The following is a 26,942-nucleotide window of genomic DNA, read 5'->3' on the forward strand; positions in this document are numbered from 1 at the left end:
CCCCGCCATTGGTAGACTGAGCCAACTGTCCCTGTTGTGGAATGCCATTGGCTCCTCCTGCTTGTGCCACGAAGATTGTCCCGCCCTGTTGGAGTGATCCACCGGGAAGCACCTGCTGCAGGGAAGGCTGCTCAATGGTGGCCCCAAATGGTTGGAGGATAAATGAGCCACCAGCTTGCAGTCTTGCTAAAAAGACTTGACCATTCTGTTGAGCCCCGTTTTGACCTGCCTGGTTGGCATTGTTACCAGCTGCTGCTGCTGTTGCTGCTGCTGCTGCTCCACCATTATTTGCTGCCGCTTTGGCAGCAGCCTCGGCACTCTCTGAAGACCCACCTTCAGCCACAAATGCCAAGGTCTGAAAGATAATCCAAAGTATGCAAAACATTCTGTTTTTGCTCAGTGACACAGGAGTCATTTGAAACCTGACGTGCTCCTTCGTTCTTTCTGCTTTTATAGAGAAACTCAGCTTCCATGTTCACCCAGAGAGCTCCAATCAGAGTCAAGTGCTTGATCTCTATACACAGGTGACTGTAATCATCTTGACCATGTTGGCTTGCTATTTTCTGCTTCCTTACACCATGCAGAGGTCCATTATTCAGGATTATCTGGCAAACCATACCCAGGAGTCAGTGGCCAGAATTCTCATCCCCTAGGTCTGTGGGGTGCAGATGTCACCTCTTGATGTAATGGTCACTAAAGTAAAATCATCGACTAAATAAAGGTTTTGGTGTTAGGGCTCTCTGTGTTTCCCAGGGTAGGTTTTATATAGTTGTAAAAATGAAAATCACAAAATATATGGAGCAGGTATCATTATAGATTGATTACAATGTACACTTAAAATATTCTGTGTGAAGACTGTGAGGTCCATTGTGGTCCAAGAAGCTTTAATTAGAACTGTTGTGAAGCATCAAACAAAACATGGGAACAGCGACAAACATTTACAGCACTCGCCACCACTTGAAAAAACTGGTAAACAGGACAGTGTTTTTACATTTGCTATATAGAATAACAACTCTACAAGGATATTAACTTTTCTAAGCTTGACTTTAAAAGTGAAAAGACATTCTGTCCTAAAGCATTCTAATATGCACATCATAATCATGCATATTTGAAAAGTTTTTTTTTTTCTTCTCTCTCTCTCTCTACCATAATGATTCGTTGTAAACATTTCCCCTTTTTGGAATGCATTCAGAAAACCGTTTTTGTATAAAACTACAAATAGCTATGGGAGTGGGAGATGTGTCCCTCATCCATGTATTACTATGTAGTAGGAAGTACAATGATTCTATTTTATTTGTACTTTTCAGAGTGCCTTTTGACATAGTTGAAATATGCAGAACTGAACTGCCTCCTTTCTGCTTTGTTGGAGCAGTATCCACAGTAGATGAGGTAGAGAGTTGGAATCAGAACAGTAGGTTGACATCCATGTCCTCTGTAGAGACAATGAAAAAGAGGGATTGAAGGGGTCTTCTGAACTCATCACAGTTTGTTAAACATTTTACCACTTGAGCGGCATATTTCATATTGTCTTTGTCCTACAATGATGTTGCGCAGTGAAGAGAGCTTGTCTACAAGCTCCCAACGGGTCACGGTGGGTGCGATGCATTGTGACCATTGTAAAATCTTTGTGAAAGTGTGTGAAAGTCTTTGTTAACATTTTCTCCTATAATAACAATAGGGGCCCCAGGGTTAAAGTGGTTAAACAAATTCTGCATTGTCACATGGCGAGACATATCACCAATTGTTACAAAGTAATCTCTATCTTTCAAAACCCAAATCATATTAAGGGCCATGCACACTAAGCACTGTATGACTCTACCATCCACTTGAATTAGAATGATTTTTAAAACAATATACTTAATATACTATATAATAGTATAATATAATATACTATAAACTTATATACTATTCATTTATAGTTATATAGTGCTTGGTGTGTAGAACCCTCTTTTCACAACATTTCACATACATCCTATATGCTGCTGGCTTGGTTCCATTTTGACATCCTTACCATCCTTGATGCCGAAGCACTGAGTCCACTCCTTGAAGGACACTTGCTTGTCCTTGTCAGCGTCACACTCCTGGAAGAAACGGGAGGTGCAGTGTTCCATCGGCACCAGAGGGACCCTGAGCGGGGCCAGCTCTGAATGGGACAGGAACCTGCATGACAGAGACATGGATGAATGAACTGGGAATTGTGAGGATGGTGATTTGCAGTGGTGGAAAAAGTACTCAATTGTTTTACTGAAGTAACAGTATCAATACTGCAATGTAGAACTACTCCGTTACAAGTAAAAGTCCGGAATTAAAAATGCACTTGAGTAAAAGTACAAAAGTTTTGGCATCAAAATGTACATAAAGTACCAAAAGTAGAAGTATGCATTAGGCAGAATTTCTCGTTTTTAAATTTTAAATGGATAAAAATATTTTTTAAATAGCCGAAATGTATTGGGTATAAGTGATTACTGTATGATTTGTAATAATAATCAAAATGTACAAAGTAACTTAACTAAAGTTTTCAAATATATGTAGTGGAGTAAAAGTACAATATTTGGCTCTAAGATGTAGTGGAGTAGAACTAAAAGTATTGGAAATAAAAAATACTAAAGTGTAAGTATGTATGTACTTAATTACTGTCCACCACTGGTGATTTGAATACTTTACGAATCACCTTCCAGTGCACTCACACGCTCATACCTCACGAATGTTATACCATTTATTCAATTATAATTCGAATGTAAATACATGGCATAATGTTTAGTGGTTCCCAAACTATTTACGTAGCCTGTGACCCAAAAAGAGACATAAGATGTTTGCCCGAGACCCAAACTAATCAAAATAGCAAATATACAAGCTTGTAGATCTGCTATTTTCGCTACTTCTTAAACATTTGATTTCTAATTTATGGAATTTCTTAGACTTTTCTTTGATTTCTTCATGAATATACTGGAGAAGAAATTTTTAATTAGTGTTTACAAATGGGTCCCGACCCATTGTTTGGGAAACAGTGGTATGTGCATTGGTTCTCAACCTGCTATTTTCGAAATGTTTGTCTCTTTCTTATATTATTTGTCAATTTTGTCAATGTTTGACCAGCTTTTTTGCGGCCACAGGACGCATTTACTGTACTATGAAAACGTGCATTTCCCATCCGTCAGTCAGTCCGTACGTCTGTCCGTCCATCCGCCACCCCACGCTTCCATATTTGGTCATGGCATGCCTTTTGGCATCACGTGACATCATCAGGGATGAGATCCCTGATGTCATCAATATTAAGCCTGTCACGGTCCGTGACATGTGTTATGTTTTCTAGTGTTCCTTGTCCATAGTTTTAGTTGGTGTTTTACTTTTCTGTTGTGATTTTTGAAGTATTGTGTGTTCTTGGTCTCTTAGTTCCAAGGAGTTTCCTTTGCACTTGTGTACTCTTATTTTGTAGTACGTTTTGTCTCTTGGTTTCCTCTGTTGCTTTTGTTGCCTGTGTTGTCTCACCATGATTTGTGATTTGAAGTGTTTGAAGTGTTTCCACCTTGTCCTGTTAGTTCCCCAGCCTATCCCAGTGTTGATTATTAGTTATGTTCACCTGTGCCCTGTTTTCCCTGTGTATTTATACTCTCCTGTTTTTTCAGTTCTTTGTCAGATCATTGTTTGTACGTCACTAGTGTTATGCTCCTATAGTACTTTGACTCCCAGTGTTCTTTGTTACTAGTCCTTGTGTTCTCCTCGTGTATGGATTTGAGTGAATAAACCGCCTGCAATTTCGACTGCTCTGCCTTTGTCCTGCGTTGAGACCTAACCCTCTTCACATCGTGACATCCCTGATGTCATCAATATTGGCCAGCAACTCTACATCTGACCTCAAACGCTTAGATCTCCATATATGGAGCTGACCTGTTCTGACATTCCGTATGTTGATCCTTCCCCTTCCTCTTCAATGTCTCCCTTTTGACTGATACCTTCAAACTCTAGACGGGCCCGCCCCAAAGTTATTAGTGCAGCTGCGCCCAGCACCCGGTGAAAACGAGAGTTCTCAACAGGCCCGAGAATGAAGGCCCGGGCCTACACACAGTTTTAACTATTACCTTTTCCGTTGCTGTAAATGGACAGACAGACAGACAGTTGGCTGTACCTTCACTGATTTGACCTGTCATTGTTTTACATCTTTCATGCAGTATGTTGTTTTTATCCACATTGACTTCTGACCCTCTGCTACTATTCCCTGTCTCACTCACTCACTCACTGTCACCTGGGGACTCTCTCCTCCAGAAACAAAATCATGTGGGGACCCCCCTGGGTGTCCCGACCCACAGGTTGAGAACCCCTGGTATAGAGAGTATGCGCATGCTTAAAGTGAATGGCAAATCGAGTGGCAAAGCAACATGCAAAGTGAGTTTAACATTGTTTAATGTTGATTAATGCAATCAGATAGGACTTTTCTGTTTGGATGTATGGTCTGTCAAGGACAGAAAGTAGTTTTTTGCCACTCAGTAGGCGTTCCTGCATAACTTCCGGGTTTGATGATGATGTCACACGCATACCCTCTATTGTGCATAGGGAAAACATGTGTGAAGTCACTGAGGTGTACCTGTCCGAAGGATGTTGGTCTATCTGGGCAAATTGCCAGTGCACGGGGTAGATGTACATGTGGTAGTTCTTCTCAAAGTCCTGTGCGAGGAGCTCAAGGGTGTGGTCACCGGCATGAAGACGCCTCTCACTCTCGTAGATCTTTCTTACCTTCAGTAAAACATGGAATACATTTAGGCTCATACCATTAATGGTTGACAACACAGAGCAGGTTAAATCCATATTTGATCAAACTGAAATCGGCTATGAATAAAGTGTCACTCTGATTGTATACAAAGACAAAGAAGTATTACAATATATGATCCAAGTTTGATCCTTTAAATTAGGATTATATTCACAGAAATGTATGAAAAATAATATGCTATCTTGGATTTGGTTAGCCAATTATAAATAAAAAAGGTCTGTTTTAAGATGTAGTTCATATGTTATTTTTAAAATGTATTTATTTTTGTATTTGTAAAATGATGATAATTTGTTGCTTCTTGTGTAGTGTGCACTGTATCTTACTCTGACACGTTGTTTGGAGGTGAGGAAGCCAGGGCTCATGGAGTCATGTTCATAGAGCTGCAGCAGTACATTCTTCAGCCAGTCCCTCATACGCAGAGGAAACTGGATCAGCTCAGTGTCCATACATGGAGCTATGACTGTGAAAGGGAGAGAAAGCATCAGAGTGTGCGTGTGTGTGCGTGTGTGTGTGTGTGTGTGTGTGTGTGTGTGTGTGTGTGTGTGTGTGTGTGTGTGCGTGCGTGTAAAAAAAAAGAAATCAGTTACTGTTGGTAACGAGAAAAATCACACCCGTGTGAACTGAGTGTTGCAACTCCCCTCTCCCCCCTCCTCTCCTCTCTCTCTCTCTCTCTCTCTCTCTCTCTCTCTCTCTCTCTCTCTCTCATTAGCAGGCAACAGTGCATGCAGCACTAATACTATCTCTCTGTTTCTGGCACAACAGCGCCCCTACTGGTACTCATAGTCATACTGGTGCTCATGGCCACATAGGTAGGTAGGTACAGTAGGTGAACGAACACATAGGTAGGTGAACACGGACATTGCTGTTCCTTGGAGTGGTTGCACCACTCAAAAACTAAAACGAAGGGCATTTTGTCTATAATTTCAGTTTGTTTTAGTTAGATATACAGTTTCAGTTTTATCATTAGTTTATATTTAGTTCAGTTAATGAAAACCTTGGTGTATACTGTATACACAAAACAGACGTTTCATCTGCATGCTCACATTGCGACACGTTTTGTTTGAATGGGGCTTACGTGGTTAGATAAAATAGGCCTTACATTTGCATGGCCCAGTGTAGTCGAGGTGAAGTCTGTGTCCTTTCTTGGTTCCCTCCAGATTGCATTTAGCTGCAAAGAGCTCGCATGAAGTGTCATATGTGTTATTGTCTGTCCCGCAGACCTGTAATGGTGGAACATTGTGAAAATAAAAATACTACACAATAAATGTACAATACACATTTCCATTATGGCAGTCACTCAGTGAATTTGTACGTACATTTTCAAATTCATTCACGCTAGGGGGGCATTCTGATGCCTGCCGACACACACAGGAGGGCTTGTTGTTCTCATCTAGTTTACAGGTCTTTCCACGTTTACAGCGGAAGTTGTCACAAGGGTCTAGAAGAAAAGGTAGAAACGTATATATGTACAGTAAATATCAAAATGTAACCATGGCCTGTACAGTGCAATTTGACACTGACACTGGTGTAATGTCCATACAATGGATTCTGTGCAAAACCAATAACTGTGCCGTCTTCAATAGGATGAGAGTATATAAGCGGGATGAGAGTATAAGCAGTGCACAGCAGCCCCTACATTCCATCAGCATTTACGTTTGTACAGTGCCTAAATTCAACCTGATCTCTTTCATAGATTCCTTAAGCCTGCAGGGTTGTGTTTAGGGATTGACCGTGAAGCAGAGTGTCACTGTTCACGTGGGATTTCTAGCTAAATGATCCCGTCAGCAGATTCCCCAGGGAGATTGCCGGGTCAGTGAGGAGGTTTTCGGTGGTTGTTATCATGGTGGGGAATATGGCTGCCCCCGCAACTGCTGACTTGACAAGAAGACACTAACCAGCAGGGGCATCTGGACGATGTATGCCTCCAACAAGAGAGGGTCCAGCACTGGGGTAGAGATCCACCGTTGCTCTAATTTGAACTGGATTCATGCCCACTAAAGTAGCCTGGAATTACAGACACAGGGAATAGTAGCACAGGGTCAGAAGAAGTCAATGTGGATAAAAACAACATACTGCATGAAAGATGTAAAACAATGAAAGGTCAAATCAGTGAAGATACAGCCAACTCTGCTAATAAAGCATTATCAATACTGTCTGTCTGTCCATAGCAGCACCAGAAAAGGTAATAGTTTAAACTGTGTTATACAGTAGCCTACCCATTTCCCTGCCCTTCTCCTCTTAGCCTTGTGGACAGTGTTATCAATGTTGCGGCTCTCAGTGTCCTCTTGAATCTGCCCACGTCCTTGTTGGCCTTCATCTCTCTGCATGTGGTGCTTCCTCACCCTCTGGTTCTTCTTATGTTTCCTTTTCTTTCCCTTGGCGTGGCTGGCACTGTCATTATTGCTGTTCTCTTCTTTCGCCGCATCCTCCTTTCCAGCGAGCCGTGCCCCTGCGAGCTCCACACTGCTCTTTGGCTCTTGGAAGTCAGATTCTGACTTGGTTTCGTCCAGGGAACCTTCGCCCTTGTCTTTGCCCTGATCAGCTTTCACGTCTTCACCACTTTCCGATGCTTCCGTGTTTTGAAAGTCTTGTTCGTAGTCATCAGCAGCCACAGGTGCAGCTTTCTCACTGGTCCCCTTGTCCTCCGCTTTAACATCTGCAACATCTGTCTTTGAGAGAGGGCGGGCATCATCAGCTTGGGGTTCAGTCTGTAGAGGCTGTGAACTGTCGCTATCAGCAGCGTAGTCAAGGTCAGCAGGGATCTCCGACGCTGTGCTGCCATCGGTCTCCTCCACACCTGACTCCTCCTCTACTACGGTGACAGAGTCTCCCTCACTTGCCTCGACTGATGTCACCTCTTCGCCAACCACCTTTTCTTCTTTCTCCATTTCTTTCTGGTTCTCTTCCTTCACCTCTTCCTCCACCTCATCTGACAGCTTTGTATCTGACAGCTTTGTCTCCTCCACATCTCTCTCCACCTGCTCGGCGCCCTCGCTCTCGATTATGTCACCAGCCTCCTCGGACTGCATCTTTTCTTCATCTGCCTTCTCTCCTTCCTCTCCCGACTCTTCTTCCTCTACCGACTCTTCTGCCTCGTCTGACTCTTTCAACTCTTCTTTAAGGAGATCTACCAGTTCTTCCTCACTCAGTAGGACTGGGGTGCTTTTGTCGTTCCTTTCAGACGCCTCCAAAACACCATCCTTGTCAATGTGAGAGTTGGCATTGTCCTCCGAGCTCATTTCCTCGTCCTCTTGCTCCTGGCTGCTGGCCTCAAATGTGATGAAGGTCGGCAACACCTGTCCCTCCTTGGCCTCCTCTGGGAGCGCATCCTTATCCAGGAGAGAGGACAGGTATTTTATTTGTTCAGTACGTCTACACTTACACATGAATACCGATTTGATAAAATTTAAAGAATTCAGTGTTTCATTGTACCTTCTCATTGTTGGCTGTGTGTGAGGTCTTGTGTTTGCCATGTGGTTTACTTTTTACCTGAGTATAAGTAGAAATATCCTTTATATTTATACTGTATGAATGTATACTGTACTGTATACTGTATCTATACTGTGTGTATAGTATACATGCATAAATACACACACACACACACACACACACACACACACACACACACACACACACACACACACACACACACACACACACACACGCGCACACACCCTCACACACACACACACACACACACCCACACACACACACACACACACACTCTCTCTCGATCTCTCTCTCTCTCTCTCTCTCTCTAGAATGCCAATGAGGAATTGCATAATTCTCTACTCGAAAAAATGTACTTACAGACAAAGCAAATGTTGATGCCAATAACCAAATAAGTACAACGCTGGCCCTCATACCTGTGACATTAACATTAAAACAAAAGTGCAAAGAAAATCATGATATAATATGAAGATAATAATTTAACTTTAAACACATGAAGTATATTCCAGGATAACACAGTCAGTGTAGCACCAGTCAGCAGTCACTGATAAAGAAAACAACACACTTCTAAACATCTAACTAATTGGTTCTCAAAGTGAGGTCCTGCAGGGACCTTACAAAATTATTTAATACAGCATCACAATCATTTTAACGACTTTATGCATTTTAATATTTTATTTATATGCCGCGCTGCAGTGAGCTTGTGCAACTGCTATTTTTGAAAGGTTTTGAGAAATATTGCAAATGTTTGGAAACATTTGTCAAACGTTTCCAAAAGTTTCCAAGCGTTTTTCTCTTCTGGGGGGTCCCTGGCACAAAGCCTTTATACATATATATATACATATATACATATATATACAAATACATATCAACCTTGCAGTTTGAGAGAACCACTGATCTAACTGGTCATAAAACAAGAGTTGAACTTGACACCTGCACATTTCAAAGTGCATGGAAGTCGTTCTGTGCATCTGTATGCTGCCCAACACAGTCATGACCAGGAGAGCCGTGGGATTATCCTGACCCGTTGCCACGGTTACATGCCGATGAGTCGTGCCCCTCTCTCCAAAGTCACATTCAGAACCGGCAGACTAAAGTCAACATTAGAGGCTACCAGACTGGAAATAGTTGACTAAGTCCACAATGTTTTTGTCTCACTGGATGGAGACAAAGCCCACATTACTGGACCAGTCCAGCGGGACAATAGACAGTGGTGGAGAAAGTACTCACATTTGTTACTCAAGTAAAAAGTATCAATGCTGCAATGTAGAACTACTCCGTTATGCAAGTAAAAGTCCGGTAATCAAGATTTACTTGAGTAAAAGTACTAAAGTATTGGTATCAAAATGTACTTAAAGTACCAAAAGCAAATGTATACGTTTCAAGTTTTTTAAGATATAAAAATATATTGAAAATAGCAGATCTACAAGCTCACAACGCATTGTGAGCTTGTAGATGGGCTGTTTTCAAATAGCCGAAAGGGCTGAAGTAAGTTTTGTAATAATAATCTAAATCTAGTACAAAGTAACTAGTAACTAAAGTTTTCAAATAAATGTAGTGGAGTAAAAGTACAATATTTGTATCTGAAATGTAGTGGAGTAAAAGTACTGGAAATTGGAAATACTCAAGTAAAGTACAAATACCTCAATTGTACTGAAGTGCGTAAATGTACATACTTAGTTACTTTCCACCACTGACAATAGCCCAGGAATGAGAATGCCCAAATAATCACTACAACTTCATTGCACTGACCATTCTATGCATAAACATTTAGTATTATTTATTTATTATAATTAACTAAGTTCATTTCACCATTAACATCTTACCAAAAGAATATCACATGAACAGGCAACATTAGATAAAAATTTATATGTTGCACCCATCAATGCAATTGTGTTCTATATTCAGTATAAAGCATGCTTACAATCTTCATTGACACACCTTTAATGTGTCAAATGCAGGATATTTGGGAGTACGCTATAGGAATATGTACAGCACAGCACTGTAATGCAATAATGCTGACATCACAGTCAATATGGATCAGTAGAGCAATTATAAGAAATTATGCATATTATAATGTACATGTTATAATTATATGTATAATGCAATGACACAACACACTCAGATTCCAATACATGCTACAAAATTACTAAAAGGAATGTCAAGAACACATTTTTGGTCATCAAGTGCTGTCCTTCAAGCTTCAAAATAAGCTTAAAGGTCTCCATGATTAAAAAAAACCCTTTACCTGAGGTCGGGAGTTGGAGCAGAACTGAGAATCCCACAGAAATATCAATACATGCACGTGCTCTAGAATCTAGACGAGAATATGTCCTTTCTTAGTCAAGACAGCACACACACTGTCCACACACTATGCTGGACGGACACACACACACACACACGTCTCACACACACACACACACACACACACACACACACACACACACACACACACACACACACACACACACACACACACACACACACACACACACACACACACACACACACTTTTGAGGTCTGTTGTATCAACAGCTTTGGGATATGGGAGGGTCCCTGTTTGCGGCAAGGACAAGTTGCAGAGCGACAGGCGTTGCCTCTACCAATATAATATGAACATAAATAAATAAACAATCACAAATGCATTAAAACAGATGAAGTAATGTCATTGTTCTATTTAACAAAACGTATGTAAAGTTAAATATACATGCATACATATAAACAGCATAGGCCTACTCTATGTACAGTACACACACACACACACACACACACACACACACACACACACACACACACACACACACAAACTGAAAACATGATTTGTCAAATTGAAGTTATGCTTGGCTTATTTTTGCCACTAGGTGTCAGTCTATGACAAGTCTCCTTGTCGGTTATGATTTCTGACAACACAGTTCATCCAGTCAGGTCAGGAGAGATAACCAATACATCAGTGGTTCTCAAAGTGAGGTCCGGGAACTCCATGTGGGTCCTTGAGGGTTCCCTATGCCTAAATTATTGATAGGAACTGGCGGTCCTTGAAATGTACGTTTGAGATCCCCTGTCATACAGGATAGGCTACAGGATAAACAAGTGATATTGGAAGTGATGAAACAAACAAAAAAAATGAGCAGCCAAAATTGCAATTGTAAATCATATATCAAATTGAAGCTGATAAATTGGTACTCTCCAATTGGCAACCCACTTGAACATATATTTTCCGTTTGCTAAAGACCTGTTAGACCCCTGTTCGTGAACAAACTACTGTATATGGCAATGATTAGTTACTACCTTGAATATAGAGATTTAACTAAAAAATAAAAGTCCCATACCTATCTTTAAAGAATTACTAAAAAATGAACATACAGTAAGGTTATCATTTCTCAATAATTACCAATAACGATAACTGATATTATTATAACACAGCTAGGCTATCGAACAATCACTTTGTTATCTTTCTAGGTTTGGGAGTACGCCTACCCGGAGTAGTGATCTGACAATAACAGTCAATTGGACATTAAAGTGAGTAATATAATATATAGTCTAATCAATTAGTTGGAAAGTTAATAATGCAGTGAACAAGAAGTGCCTTCCTGAAAAGTCCCATACCATCTTAGGCCTCACTCACACCTTTACAACAGACTGATGTATGCTTGTTGTATGAGATGTATAGCTGATGCAAGCTCACAATGCATTTCCAATGGGAGTCACATGGTTTGACACAACATTTGTGTTGTATGAGGGGGTGGGGGGTAGTCGAAACACAGCCGAAAGCTTTACAACACAAATGTTGTGTCAAACCATGTGACTTCCATTGGAAATGCATTGGGGCAAGATGTATCACACCCTTTGTATACATCTAGCATGCATCAATGTTGTATGCTAGATTGACTACATATTTGTAGTCAATCCAAGCATAGTAGGTATCGTATGTATGCAGATGACACAATTCTGTATTCCTGTGCCCCCTCACTTGATGTGGCAGTGTCAAACTTGGCCTCTGACTTTGTCTCATTGCAGCATGAACTGCTAAACAGCAAACTGCTACTAAATGGCCACAAAACCAAGGCCATGCTATTTTCTCCAAATAGCCTCGTCAATGTCCTCTCAAATATCACCACTCTGGATGGAGTATCCATCAAATGGGTTGAGTTGTATAAATATCTTGGGATTTGGTTGGACAACAAGTTAAACTTCAAACACCACATTGACGCCTTGGCAAAAAAGGTTAAGTTCACGCTGAGTTTCTTCTATAGAATGAAGTCCTGCTTTTCTAATGCTTCTCGCAAAAAGCTGGTTACAGGCCTCTTCATGTCGCAGCTTGATTATGGCGATACTGTCTACCGCTTTGCTAGTTCCTCAACTCTGAGCAAACTTGACCCCCTGTTTCATGCTGCATTGAGGTTTATAACCAATTCCCCCTATAGGACTCATCACTGTACTCTGTACGCCCTAGTGGGTTGGTATTCCTTAACGTCTCGCAGGTTGCTACATTGGTATACTCTCATTTATAAAGCCATTCTTGGTAACCTCCCACGTTACATTGGTTCTAAATTTGAACTTGTCCAAAACTCTCTCAACCTCAGATCAAATTCTTGGTTACGCTACGTCGTGCCCCCAACAAAATCTGAGTCTGGAAAAAAAAGCATTGCTTATTTCGGACCTTGGTCTTGGAATGACCTACAGTCCAGACTCAAACTGGCTGCTGTGATTCCCCTAGTGAGCTTTAAAAGGATTGCCATGGGCACACTTCCCATACATTGCTCCTGCTTTGAAGTATAGCAAATGTCTGCTTGCTTTTTAGTCTACTAGCAATTTCCGTTGCTTAGTTTTTATTTATTAGTCCTTCGCGTTCCTGTTCTCCCTTTGAGCTTCTTCGGTAGTGGGTACTGTATTTATGAGCATTGTATGTCTGTCCTGTTTTTTGTTGTGTATTTTTTTGTTACTGGCAGAGCTGTGTCACTTATTTTGCCTCTTGTCTTGGCCAGTTCACACTCAAGAGACTTCAGTCTCAATGTGGTTTTTACTGGTTAAATAAAGGTTAAATTAAAAAAATTGAAAGGTGTGAGTCGGGCCTTAGACTACTGTACTGTAACCTTTGGGCAAAAGAGCATTATTTTACCCAATCAAATAAATCACCTCTGTCTCACTCCTCCCTGTTTTAAAGCAGCCTGATGTTACAATGGCTGGTAGAGCTGTGGTTTCTTGAACAGCTCCAGACTGGCATACATTCGCTCTAATTACATGTTCCGTTTTCATACTTGTAATTACCAACGCTAAAGTGAGGTCAAACAAGAAATTCCACAGACTTATTTTAGACTTGCCCAAATATGGACATCCAGGAAACATCTGGGAGGCGTAACGCAGCAAATTACTTTTACTTTCTACTCTAATATGAACCTAATATACAAGGACTTGAACATGAAGCATATGGATCCCTATATTACAAAAGTAGTGCTTTCGTTGAATTTAAGGAAAGGAAGCATTGTATGTGTCAGGTATTTTCATGCAACCTCAACTCAGGTTATATTGTGGTGTTCTGCGCAATGTGGATCTGCATTTGAGCATAGAATTAACTGCTGGGACTTATATAGCTGAAAACATGGAAAACAAACTTTTTGGATGCTACCGCAGTGAAGAGGGAAATCTTGAAGCCTGGGTATAACTGCTGTATGACCAGAGGTGAGAAAAGTATGAACCAAAACGCAAGGGTTATACCACGAGATTTAAGTTACTTTATACTGCAAGGTTTCTCAAACTTTTTCATGTCAAGGGCCCCGAAATTGATACGAATTTTGTGCCAGGGACCCCATAGCATTTGTGGACTATTCCGGATTCTGGATTATTCCCAATTGTAGTATAAAATATGGTAAAAGTGAACTGATTTTGATCCAACATTAACACATTTTGTTGTGTGCCCACCCCCTCAAGGGCCCCTGAAGGTCCCCAGAGCCCAGACCCCACTTTGAGAACCACTGATGTACAGTACTAGTTCTTACTTTACAGTACTTAACACATAGTGTACAGAAATGCTCGTAGACTATATAAAACTGCAGCCATTCCGCCGGATGTAAGCATAGCCTTATCTAACCCTTATCCCTACCCTCCTTTCCTACATCCTCTTTGAGTGGGTGAAATTGTTTTTTCAGCCAACCACAAACCCTATAGTTAAGCATGCTAAATTATATTTCATTTAAGACAGAGTGGGGGTGGAGCAAAAGTAGCTACTGAATAAAACAACTGTACAGTATATGGTTGTTTGCATGTGGTTTTGTGTGTGTGTGTGTGTGTGTGTGTGTGTGTGTGTGTGTGTGTGTGTGTGTGTGTGTGTGTGTGTGTGTGTGTGTGTGTGTGTGTGTGTGTGTGTGTGTGTGTGTGTGTGAGAGAGGGTGTGTGTGTGTGTGTGTGTGTGTGTGTGTGTGTGTGTGCTTTTTATTTAGCTTCCACAACAAACACACCTTCGCATGTCAACATGGGGCTAGACCTCAGAGGAAGTGATGCAACTGCCTTCATGAAGGTCAGATATATAGTCCTCACTAGTTCCTACCACACATGCACACATCCTGCTCTCATCCTCTCAGCAGCGAGCTTCTATGCATGGGATAGTAAGAGGAACATTGTACTCCAGTTTACTGCAATAAACTACACAAGGACACCTCGCACTGTTTATATTCTACCTCTGGAGAAGAAAAGGTAATTGATCACTTTTTGTCGATTACATTACACATTACTACTTGTGCTCACATGCGTTCAAAATACATGATGCAATATGCAACTTGCTTGTTATTATGATGTTTTTTTAAAACAATTGCTATTGTTAAAGGGTACTAGTACGAGATATTGTTTTGTTTTACAAGTGTTAAATAGCTCTACTATCTGATAGTAGTCATTGCTATAGTGTGTCTGTTTAGTAACAGGAGTATGTATTTTTTTAATTTCCGTTAGGATACCAATTGTATACAAATCAGGAGAGAGAACTCACAGGATACAGATTAAACAAGTGAAATGGAAAGTGATGGCACAAACAAATAATGCAGACAAAATTGGAACTGGAATACTATAACATTGAAGCTGATAAATGAGTATACTCTTTCCTGATTGGCTGAAATTGGCAAGCCACCTGAAAATGTATTTTCTGTATTCTCTATAGAGCTGGAGAGACGGGGAGACCTCGTTTACTGAGAAACCACTCCATAGCAATGATATGATTACTCTCAGAATGCTCAGAACGCTTTATTTTAACCAAAACAATCACTTACTTTAACCATGACATTATTATTCATGTTGATACTGTATATTGTGCAAAAATGTTTACTACATATTTATTTATGCAGATGTCATTTACCACAACAATATATTCTTATGTGTCATTACAGAATGGAAGTTTCTATAATAACATTTTGCCTGGTTGGAGCAGTTTTTTCCAATCCAGTAAGTAAATTAAATTAGGAATTAAATATTCTGTTTAAAACTATTACATGCCAACACTGACTGATGCAGAAACATTTCTATGAGGATTACACTGACCTTTCACACAATAGCATGCCATGATGGAGTCCTTATATGATGTGACAGTCACGTTTAACTATATGACATTTGTATAAGAACCAGGCTGGCGTGTTCTTCAAATGATTCTAGTAGTACGACATCAGTAAATTAATGATTTCTTCAGAGGAATTTCTTAGACAGCTTTTACCACTGCTGTCTTAAAGAAATACCTAATTAGCATGACCCTTTAGAACATTTCCATGTCATAGAACACAACACAAGTCATCACTGAGCCTAAATCATTACATGACATTTTCATACTATAGTCATGATACAGATTCCTCCCTTCTGAGTTGTGACAATAGTATCTCTTTCTTTTCTGACAGATCTTGTACACTGTCATTTTGGAACAAAACGGGCACGAAATAAACACGGTGAGTGTTTTGAGAAATAGAATAATTTATAGTTAAAGTATAGTTAAAATGCATTTGAAGAGTGATTGTGCCGTTATAGACAGCTAGTAGACAGCATGGAGACTGTAAACACACAAATCATTTGATTGCAATCAAGCTGTCGGCCACCTACACAGTCCTATTTCAGGAGAAATGCTGACTTTTCGGAGTGGGAATAGATGTGTGCCAAACCTCAACCTACCATTTATATTTCTCTGACTTTGTTTACTACAAAGTCGATTGCATACAGAACAACAGACTGCCTGGGCAAGGGTTGACATGACTGGATTGAAAATGAATGTGGTACGTTGTTTATGTTTCCAATCGCAGGGTATAATTAAGAGCACTGTAGTTTATGTTTCCATTGTTTTTTCAGACGCTGAGTGTGTCTTCTTCACAATCATCTGAAAGTGACACCTCTGAACTTCAGGTAGGGTGCCTCTACTACAAAGTATAAAAGTGTAACATGTATGCTGTGAGTTACCTAAACACTGGAATTTCCTACGGCATCAATATAGTATCTAATTATCTAAGTAAAAGACAGTTTTGTGGTATAGAAGGTTTACAGATATTGCAAGTATTTGTGGGCGTAATTATTTTCATGGATGCCTATTCTTATTTATGTCGTAGAGTTCTGAAGAAAATACCTCAAACCAAGTAAGTGCATTTGGTTTCTCAATCACATGCCTCTGGAGAGATTACACACCTTGTATTCTAACAATGTGGTTGAGGTCTTATCAAATGATTTTGTTTTGCAGAGTTCCAAGTCAGAATCCTTAGAGTCTACATCAGAGGATACGGTGGGTGAACAGTATTAACACATTTTCCTCCATTCTTTTCAAAAACATGTTGTGAGCTTGTAGATGTGTTATTTTCGCTATAATTGTTGTACATAAAAGTATAACATATCGTATCATTTTCTAAAACTGGGTGTCTTTCTGCTCCAAACAGACCTCAGAGGAGATTGACAGCCAGTCACTTGAGGAGGGGGTAAGACTTTTCATCATGATTATTGTTGTTTCACTATCAAGAACCACACCACCAATGAGGACATTTAACAGATTTTATTAATGAAAGATGCATGACACGATGAAGGAGAACGAATAATGAACAGAACGAAGATGACCCGCGACATGTCGTCTGGCCATCCAGGTGGACATTGGGTAATTTAAGCCGAGGTGGGGAGGCTACGGGGATCCGCCGTGCTCCCGGGCACAACAAACCCCCTTTAGGGACCTGTAAAAGGAGATGTTAGAGGAAGTAGGATGAGAATTAGGGTGGGGGGAGGGATGACAAAAGCGAGAACAGAGGGAGAACCGTGGGTTGGATGGACTATACAGGTGGAGGTGGCCCGATTGGAGGTGGCTTGATAGGAGGTGGAGGTGGCTGTGTTGGAGGTGTGGTCCTGCTCCTGAACTTCAGCTATGATCTCGATCCATTTATTGTGTAGGCCTATAAGAAATACCTGTATAATCTTGATTTCAACTTATTGACTGTGATTCCCTTCCCTCTCTATTTACCCAGACGGATTATCATGGTGAAACTAGAGACAACAGTCTTGGCAGTGAGGAGAATGTTCGAAGGGTGGGTACTCACAAAAACAAACATGTACTTTACTATATTTAAAGGAGGTGTCATCTGTGATCTTTAAATAAGATGGATGAATAATAAATAAAAAACATTAATGAATTATAATGTATCCAACACTGGTGGCAGCTAAAAAGAGGTGTGTTTTTTGTCCACGTCCATTTAATATCCCATATATTCTACATTACAGCAGGGCTGGATTCATGTGTATGCGAATGTTATCAAGGCCCTGAGCGCTGAGGACAACAGCAGCACAGAGATCCAGAGTCAGACAGATCACCTGGAAAACAAGCCATCCCAGAAGCATCCCTTTGACAACTCCTCCATCAGTCTTGGAAGGGCAGGCAACACCCCGGCCGAGAGCAACAGCACTCTGTTGTTGGTTGAGAGCCAGACCAAAGACAGCGGGGAGACAAGTGACAGTGCAGATACCAGTGACTCTGCTGACATTACAGACAGTACCACAAAGAGCAGTGAAAGTTCCAGCAGCGAAAGCAATGACACCAGTGAAACCAGTGAAGACACCAGTGAAACCAGTGAAGATACCAGTGAGAGTTCAGAGAGCAACGCCAGTGACAGTACGGAACTAAAACAGATCAAATCTAAAGACTGCTTGGAGGGTAGTGACAGCACTGCCTGTGAAAGTGAAGAATATTTTTTCCAGAACATAGGAGATGATGGCCATCACCCAGCTGATCTTCTCATGGTACCCGATGACGACCATAGGGAATTAAGCTTACGGAGATGATATTATTAAATATTACAGAATGCAATGCATAAACCTACTGTGTAACACAGGACTAGCCCCATCTGTGATCTCACTCATTCATTATGATATTAGCCTACTGTAGATTGGACAACATTGGGGATCTGGGGGAGGTTGGAGGTGAGAGGGGTTACACCTACACATGCACAGATTGCACACACATGCACCACACTACTGTACTTTTTGTCACAACCATGCTTTTACTATATAGCCTAAACTCCTCCTAGCTCTGGTCCATAGCCAAGGACTTCTAAGGCTATGAACCAGAGCTATAACCTCCTCCCTCACAGCTTCAAGATGATACTACTCACTCGGTCAGTGTTTAACTACTTTGATTGTTGTTGACTTGGCATATGTAGCCCCATTTGGAACGAGAGGTTCCATTTGCAGCTATTTGGTCCGGGTACTAACGTATAATTTGTTTTTATGTTCAAAATAAAATTGAGAAGAAAATATCATGTTTTATTTTTAAACATAAAATGAAACAACAGAACACAGGCCTGTTATTCTGAATGTCTGTAAACCTTAGAGTATAATAAATACTCTGTAAACATTGGAAATCAGCCAGGGTACTAAAGGGTCATTCGTTTCCTGCATGAGGTGCACACATCATGTAACCGGGTGCAGCCATTTACTGTTGATCTTATAGTATGACTACAGTACATGACTGGATCATTCCTCCATGTCTTTATAGTTGTAAACAGACATGCACGGTTCACTGTAGCTGACCCAGGCACGCACGCACGCACGCACGCACGCACGCACGCACGCACGCACGCACGCACGCACGCACGCACACACACACACACACACACACACACACACACACACACACACACTTGAAATTGAAATCACACTTGATTGTTAAAACACCTCGGTTCTCGTCCTGAATGGGTAAAGGACTTTTTAGCCCTTTTTAATACCTCTAAATGAACAATAATCATCATTCACTGCTCCCTAATCTAGTCTGGAAACCAGACAATAATCATCATTCACTATACTCCCTAATCGAGGGAATCAAATAATAAAAAAATAAAAAGTCTGGCCATGCCAGGCTAGGAGTCAGACGGGGAAGACCATATAGTGAACTCATCTGCATGTCACGAGGTCATGACCTCCAGGGGTCACATGGGGTCATGACCTCCAGGGGTCACGTCAGTCGGCTGTATGCAGGCAGTGTGGGGGGCGTGGCTTCCTCCTCCCTGGATGGAGAGTTGAAGAGTCTGACGTCATCGCCCCCTAGTGGGCACAGAGGGAACGTTAGCCTACAACACACGCACGCACCTGCCCTCTGCAGTGCTCTAGTCTAAAGTGACTGGAGTCTGTCTTATTTCTCTCCAAAGCCCTTCAATATGATGGAATATGATTAAGGATTTACTGTCATTATATTAATCTCACACTTCATATAATCTCACATAACCATGCCTGTAACTTCCATTATTTGGCCGCATTTGGCCCACGGGCCGCATGTTGAATACCCCTGCTGTAGGCTACATCATAAACTATAAGACAGCAGGTAAACTAGCATCTGTCTAGACAACATGCTAACATGCTATCTAAATAACATTATATATATCTATAGACAACATGCTATCTAAATAACATATATCTATAGACAACATGCTAACATGCTATCTAAATAACATTATATCTATAGACAACATGCTATCTAAACCCTGATGTCACGATGACCTGGACACCATATGGGGGCTGATGTCACGATGACCTGGACACCATATATGGGGGCTGATGTCATGTGATGTCACAATGACCTTGGGGTTTGCCTGGGGTGACCCAGAGCCATCTAATAGAAGAGTTGCGATATTGAGGGGGCAGAAAACAGACGCGTTGTGCTTGAGCTTGTAGTGCTTGAGCTTGTAGATCTGCTATTTTCATCATGCAACCAAGTGTAAAATGACTTATACTGGATCTCAGCTTGTCCACTATTCCCTTCCTAACATTCTAATCTAGTTTTTATTTGTTGACAAAATCAACAGTATATTTAGTCACCATGGCCTAGTTTTTATTTCGTTTTTATGTAGTTTTTTTCAGTAAAAAAGTCATAGTATTAGTCGACAAAAACAACACTGCCATGGTGTTTATGCATGCTCGTCATTTCTCCTTCTACACCAAATGTGTCAGGGCTGAGAACCCTAAAAAAATACTAAAGCTGTGGAAGCTCAGATGCAGAAGAAAGTCCAATTTAATGAAGTTACAAAAACAGAAATGGCAAAAAGGACCAAAAAATAAACAGCAGTCAGTTTTAGTCAGGCTTAAGTCTCGTAGCTACAGCGTAGCAAAGTATAAACAAAAGGCCGGACACTAGAAAGTGAACCATCGTTCGACCTCTGCTGTACCTGTACATTACTGTACATTAATGTACTATTGTACATTACTCACGAGAACCAAGCACCACTGAAAGACAAGGGTTTACATAGACAAATCAAGGCAATTACTGAAACAGAACTCAGATGTGGTGGTTAACAGGAGGTGGGGAAAACAAGACACAAAATCAAGGCAAAAGAAAGGTCCAAAATGGCCACCAGAGGGTGCCACAAACCCAAACCATGACAAAATGTCTGCAGAATAGCCAATCTACAAGCTCGCAATGCGTTGCATCTTGTATATTGGCTAGGGGCCCCACAGTATTCATGCATTGTGATCTTGTAGATCGGCTAGGGGCCCCTAGGCCTAGGGGCCCACAGTATTCATGCATTGTGATCTTGTAGATCGACCAGGGGCCCCCTAGGGGCCAACAGTAAAGTATTTTGGTAAAGACTATAGTGTCTTACCGTGCCAGCTACACAGCTCTGTGTCTGTGTAGGGGTCTGTCTGGGGAACCAGGGTCTCCTTAAAGACGCAAACACACACACACACACACACACACACACACACACACACACACACACACACACACACACACACACACACACACACACACACACACACACACACACACACACACACACACACACACACGCACACACACATGTTTATTTGCGTTAACATTTAACAAGACCTTCTTGGACACAACAGTATAGTAGAGCAGTCTGCCGTCACCCAGGCGGATGCGTGCACGCGACCTCCATATTATAGCAGACGTACCAGTCCAGTGTACTATAGCAGCAGTTCCCATGTCCCATGTCATGGACCCCCAAATTGACACTAATTAGCCCCGCGGACCCCCATTTGAAAAGATATGCCAGAGAGAGAAGATTTTGACAGCTCTAGCACTGATTCTCAACCTGTTTAATTTCAAGGACCCCCAGTTTGACATGCATTAGGCTACGGACCCCCATTTAATGACATTTCTATCACTGGGACCCCCAATTTATATTGAAAAATCTATGTTATCTTAACTCTGAGCACCTCAGATTTACAGACCCATAATGGTCCATTTGGTTCCAGACTATCATTTAGCTGGGGGACCCCCTGCAGGAACTCCCTCAGGTACCCCTGGGGGTCCCCGGACCCCACTTTGGGAACCACTGTACTATAGTATAGTATATTATAGCAGACGTACCAGTCCAGTGCGAGCGTCGTAGCATGCGCAGCAGGGCAGACTACGACAGCCTGTGCAGACCATCAGACTGCAGAGCAGCAGACTCACACAGCAGGCGAGGACGATGGTGGCGTTGGCCCCTTTCACCATGCCATGGAGAACAAAGGTCTGCACGCACGCACGCATGCACGCGCGCACGCACGCAATATTAAAGATACAGTTAAGGTTACATTGAAAATATCATGGCATATGGTTATGTCTTCATCAAGTGTAAAACAACAAGTTGTTTCAAGGAAGCAATCTGATTGGTTGAAACAGCTTTCCAGCCGTGCTTAAACCACGGTATTGAAACATAGACTCTTTGTTTTTCAACAACTTGGGGCAGAAACCCCAAGTTTCAACAACTTGGGGCATCTCAAGTTGTTGAAACACTCCAAAAACAAAAAAAGTATGTGGCCTGTGGGTACATATCCTAGGGTTAGGTGCCAAAAATAAAAACAAAAAGTCTAATGTGTGTACTGTGTGCGTGCGTGCGTGCGTGCGTGCGTGCGTGCGTGCGTGCGTGCGTGCGTGCGTGCGTGCGTGCGTGTACCACGTCAGCACTGTGGTGATGGATGAAGACATCCTCCTCTTCCTCTCCGTAGCTCAGCGTCAAACAGGAGTAAACAAACACCATTGCTATGGCAACGCACGACAAGATGGCCGACACCACCATGCTACTGACCTGACAGACAGACAGACAGACAGACAGACAGACAGACAGACAGACAGACAGACAGACAGACAGACAGACAGACAGACAGACAGACAGACAGACAGACAGACAGACAGACAGGCAAGCAGGCAGGCAGGCAGGCAGGCAGGCAGGCAGGCAGGCAGGCAGACAGACAGACAGACAGACAGACAGACAGACAGACAGACAGACAGACAGACAGACAGACAGACAGACAGACAGACAGACAGACAGACAGATTGAGCTGTATTTGGGTAAAGTGATGATAAGAACACATTCAAGTATCTGAACATTGAACACATATACTTACCAGTGTGGGATGTTTCCTCTGGGAGGTCAACAAGGCCAGAACCCCTGGAACAGCTGTAATCTACCATAAACAGAACAGCTGTAATCTACCATAAACAGAACAGCTGTAATCTACCATAAACAGAACAGCTGTAATCTACCATAAACAGAACAGCTGTAATCTACCAGAAACAGAACAGTTGTAATCTACCATAAACAGAACACCTGTTGTGGTATATTTGTTGTGGTATACACAGGGGTCTTATATAAATGTAGTTACCAGTCCTCCCCACACATGGGGTCTTATATAAACAGGCAGGGACGGATTAAACCCCATGAGGGCCCCTGGGTCGGTAATCTTTGCAGGGCCCCCCATAGCGCACGTGCGCAGACATTTTTTATGTTTTTCCGTGTTTTTATCATGTTTTTGACCTAAATGTAACTAAATCAATGGCCAATGAAGGGCCCCAGGAGCCCTTTTCAGGGCGTCAAACCTAGTACTGCACGGTCCAATTTCTCCGAAGGGCCCCTGAGAGCCAAGGGCCCCTGGGACACAGCCCCACTGGCCCAATGGTTAATTTGTCCCTGATAAACAGTAAAGAGTGTTGTAGTTACCAGTCCTCCCCACACATGGGGTCTTATATAAATAGTGTAGTTACCAGTCCTCCCCACACATGGGGTCTTATATAAAGTGTAGTTACCAGTCCTCCCCACACGGGGGTGCGTGTAGCACTCAGCGAGGTGCTCTTGCGGAACGCAGCGTCCATGACGCCACACACCACGCACAGCCCCGCGCAGGCCACCTGCAGCACCCCGAGAACCAGAGTCCCCTTCTGGTCAAACACCAAATACCTGTAGCGGTCCATTTAGTCTATACCAAGAAACAAATAAATACCTAGACTACTGATATACTGTCTGTTAAAATACACACAAATACACAATACATGTAGGCCAGTGGTTCCCAAAGTGGGGTGGGGGGACCCCCAGGGGTCCTAGAGGGAGTTCCAGGGGGTCCCCAGATAAATTATATAGTTGGGAACCAAATGGAACCTTATGGGTCCGTAACTCTGAGAGTGTACAAATTTGTACACTCTCAGAGTTCATTTAACGTTGATTTTACAATATAAATTGGGGGTCCCAGAGATAGAAATGCCATTAAATGGGGGTCCGTAGACTAATGCATGTCAAACTGGGGGTCCTTGAAATTAAACGGGTTGAGAATCACTGCTAGAGCCTTCTCTCATGGGGGTCCATCATGGCATATCATTTCAAATGGGGGTCAGCGGGTCAATTACACACAATACAATATACCTTTATGGCTACTGATACTTAAGCAATATTACACAAGAGGGGGTGGTTTACCGTCATTAATGCACGCCAGAAGTGTAATATTGCAATTAACAGTTACCCTTAAAACCCTTAAAAATCGCTGAAAAAACATATTTTTTTAATGACAGATCTATTCACTAAGACCACAAATGTCCCAAGAAACTAGCTTTGCTGATGTGCTCTGGGAGAACAGAGCAGCTGAATTCTTTGTTTTGATTAGGTGTGGAGTGGTGCTCATTTGAACCAGCTAGTAATATATTAAGAGAGTGGCGACACTAGCGTTGACTCCCATTGTATAACAATGGAATGCGGAAGTGCTCATTCTATCTCAATGGGATAGTTCCAATGTTTGGAACTATAGCCCATAGGCACCCGCTTTGCAGCGAGATCAACGCAGAATACACTTCAGACCTATAGATAAATATTAATTACACTAAATACACTTCAGACCTATATAGATAAATATTAATTACACAGAACACACTTCAGACCTATAGACTACGGTAGAAAAGATCACATCTAAACTTTATAGAATCTGCAGCTGAATGAAACAAGTTTTAATTGGATGAACTATTAAACCGTGTGGATATTTATAAAGTTTAGTTTAGTCTGTATTTAGCGCTGTTAAGGTGTTGTAACACCATAAACATAATGTGGTTTATATCATAATTATAACTTACAAAGCTGAATACTTGTTGTTCGGTTCCAGCGCAGAGTAAAATGTATGGTCCATGTATTCCGTGTGTGTGTGTGTGTGTGTGTGTGTGTGTGTGTGTGTGTGTGTGTGTGTGTGTGTGTGTGTGTGTGTGTGTGTGTGTGTGTGTGTGTGTGTGTGTGTGTGTGTGTGTGTGTGTGCGTGCGTGTGTGTGTGTGTGTGTGTGTGTGTGTGACAGAGACTGTTGACTGTGCAGGTGCAGGTTAGCCATTAGCCGACTGACTGACTGACTGACTGCAGGTGTGTTCAAGAGCGTCTGCACTGAAAATAGTTAACATTTCCATTTCAGAGCTAGTGGGAAGTGGCCTTTCAAATGGGAAGCGAGGAACGCCAGCTGCTGGGCGCCGCTGCATTAATACCTTTGCGGCGGGCCTGTCTAGAGTTTGAATGGACAGGTATCAGTCAAAAGGTAGACATCGAAGAGGAAGGACGGGTGGGGAGGATCAACATATGGAATGTCAGAACAGGTCAGCTCCAGTTTTGAAGCTCCATATATGCAGATCTAGGTGATGATCCAGTCTTCTCCATGTATGGCTGTCCAGGGTTTGATGAGGGCATGTGTCATGATCTTCATATATGGAGACGGCCATATATGGATCGTGTCACAAGGCGTGATGGACTGAATGCCATATAAGGTGGTGTGATGTCACGAGGCGTGAGGGACTGACGGCCATATATGATGGTGTGATGTCACGAGGAGAAACAAAACACTACATTACACTATAATCTTTGGCCTTTGTTTGAAGAGGAGAGGTTCCATCAGCGGCCACACAGCTGTGCATGCTGGTTGATGATGTCATCTACCTCTGGGGAGGTTTTTGGTATAAGCGTGGTATGCGTGAGTCTTCCAACATTCTTCATGCATTTGATGTGACGCCCACAGATGGTTTAAACCCAGGGTTTCTGGGTCTGCTCCAGTCTATGGTCTGCTCCAGGTGGGAGGGAGAAGCACTCAGCCTGTGTCTTGGGGAAGGTCATGTTTATCCATTTTTCTGATTTTACGGGGGCCAGTTTCGAATTGCAGCCGTCCTTTTATTACAACCATAGAGTAATACAAGGATAGGGGCCGAACCGGAGCGTTAGAACTGCAAACTCACTCCCAATCTAAACTATGGAATGAACTTCCCATTGCAGTCAGAACTGCATCTCACTCCCAATCTAAACTATATGGAATGAACTTCCCATTGCAGTCAGAACTGCAGACTCACTCCCAATCTAACGTATGGAATGAACTTCCCATTGCAGTCAGAACTGCAAACTCACTCCCAATCTAAACTATGGAATGAACTTCCCATTTCAGTCAGAACTGCAGACTCACTCCCAATCTAAACAATGGAATGAACTTCCCATTGCAGTCAGAACTACAGACTCACTCCCGATCTAAACTATGGAATGAGCTTCCCATTGCAGTCAGAACTGCAGACTCACTCCCAATCCTCCACGTCTGAAAACCCACCTCTTCAGACTCCATCTTAGCCCGTAGCACTTTCCCTAGCCTCGACGACCTTGCAGGCATATGCAAAGGCTCAACTTATGTAACTTAGATAGCATTTTATGTAGACTTATAGCAGTTTATGTTGACAGCACTATAATAGCATTTTATGTAGACATAGCCCTTTATAGTATATGTATACGGTAGTTTCATTATATCGATATTCCACTGTTATGTTCTTAGCTTACGCATGTTTCTACTTATGTAACTACTTACATTAAAACTATTCAAAAGACTATATGACTATAAAACTAAAATCAAAATTTGCTGCCAAAAACAACACTGGTGCCGCTAGCCCCTCCTGTGTCCAGCTTTGAGGGGCGCTATAGCCTCTATGTCCAGCTTTGAGGGGCGCTAGCCTCTATGTCCAGCTTTGAG

The 26,942-nt window shown here is 42.0% G+C and overlaps 2 protein-coding genes across 3 annotated transcripts; one reads left to right on the top strand and one right to left on the bottom strand.

Moving 5' to 3' along the window:
- Nucleotides 1–1,195: 1,195 nt before the first annotated feature.
- On the bottom strand, nt 1,196–10,553 carry sparcl1 (SPARC-like 1). Its single transcript, XM_083764447.1, has 11 exons — nt 10,464–10,553; nt 8,576–8,631; nt 8,198–8,254; nt 6,982–8,094; nt 6,661–6,769; nt 6,082–6,203; nt 5,865–5,985; nt 5,089–5,225; nt 4,583–4,731; nt 2,012–2,160; nt 1,196–1,432 (listed from the first exon to the last, which is right to left on the bottom strand). The coding sequence occupies exons 2-11, from the start codon at nt 8,627–8,629 to the stop codon at nt 1,404–1,406; spliced, it is 2,040 nt and encodes a 679-aa protein (XP_083620573.1). The 5' UTR covers nt 8,630–8,631; nt 10,464–10,553; the 3' UTR covers nt 1,196–1,403.
- Nucleotides 10,554–14,673: 4,120 nt separating this feature from the next.
- On the top strand, nt 14,674–18,963 carry scpp1 (secretory calcium-binding phosphoprotein 1). 2 transcript variants are annotated; one of them, XM_083765454.1, is made up of 9 exons: nt 14,674–14,905; nt 15,589–15,643; nt 16,087–16,134; nt 16,529–16,582; nt 16,783–16,809; nt 16,911–16,952; nt 17,104–17,142; nt 17,677–17,736; nt 17,930–18,963. In XM_083765454.1, exons 1-9 carry the CDS (start codon nt 14,685–14,687, stop codon nt 18,485–18,487), a joined length of 1,104 nt encoding a protein of 367 aa, XP_083621580.1. In that variant the 5' UTR covers nt 14,674–14,684; the 3' UTR covers nt 18,488–18,963. The 2 variants fall into 2 exon arrangements, with proteins under 2 accessions (XP_083621580.1, XP_083621581.1); XM_083765455.1 differs by having other exon boundaries at nt 17,933–18,963.
- Nucleotides 18,964–26,942: the final 7,979 nt, after the last annotated feature.

The sequence above is a fragment of the Protomyctophum parallelum genome (assembly GCF_964188405.1).
Source record: "Protomyctophum parallelum genome assembly, chromosome: 5".
Taxonomy (NCBI): Eukaryota; Metazoa; Chordata; class Actinopteri; order Myctophiformes; family Myctophidae; genus Protomyctophum; species Protomyctophum parallelum.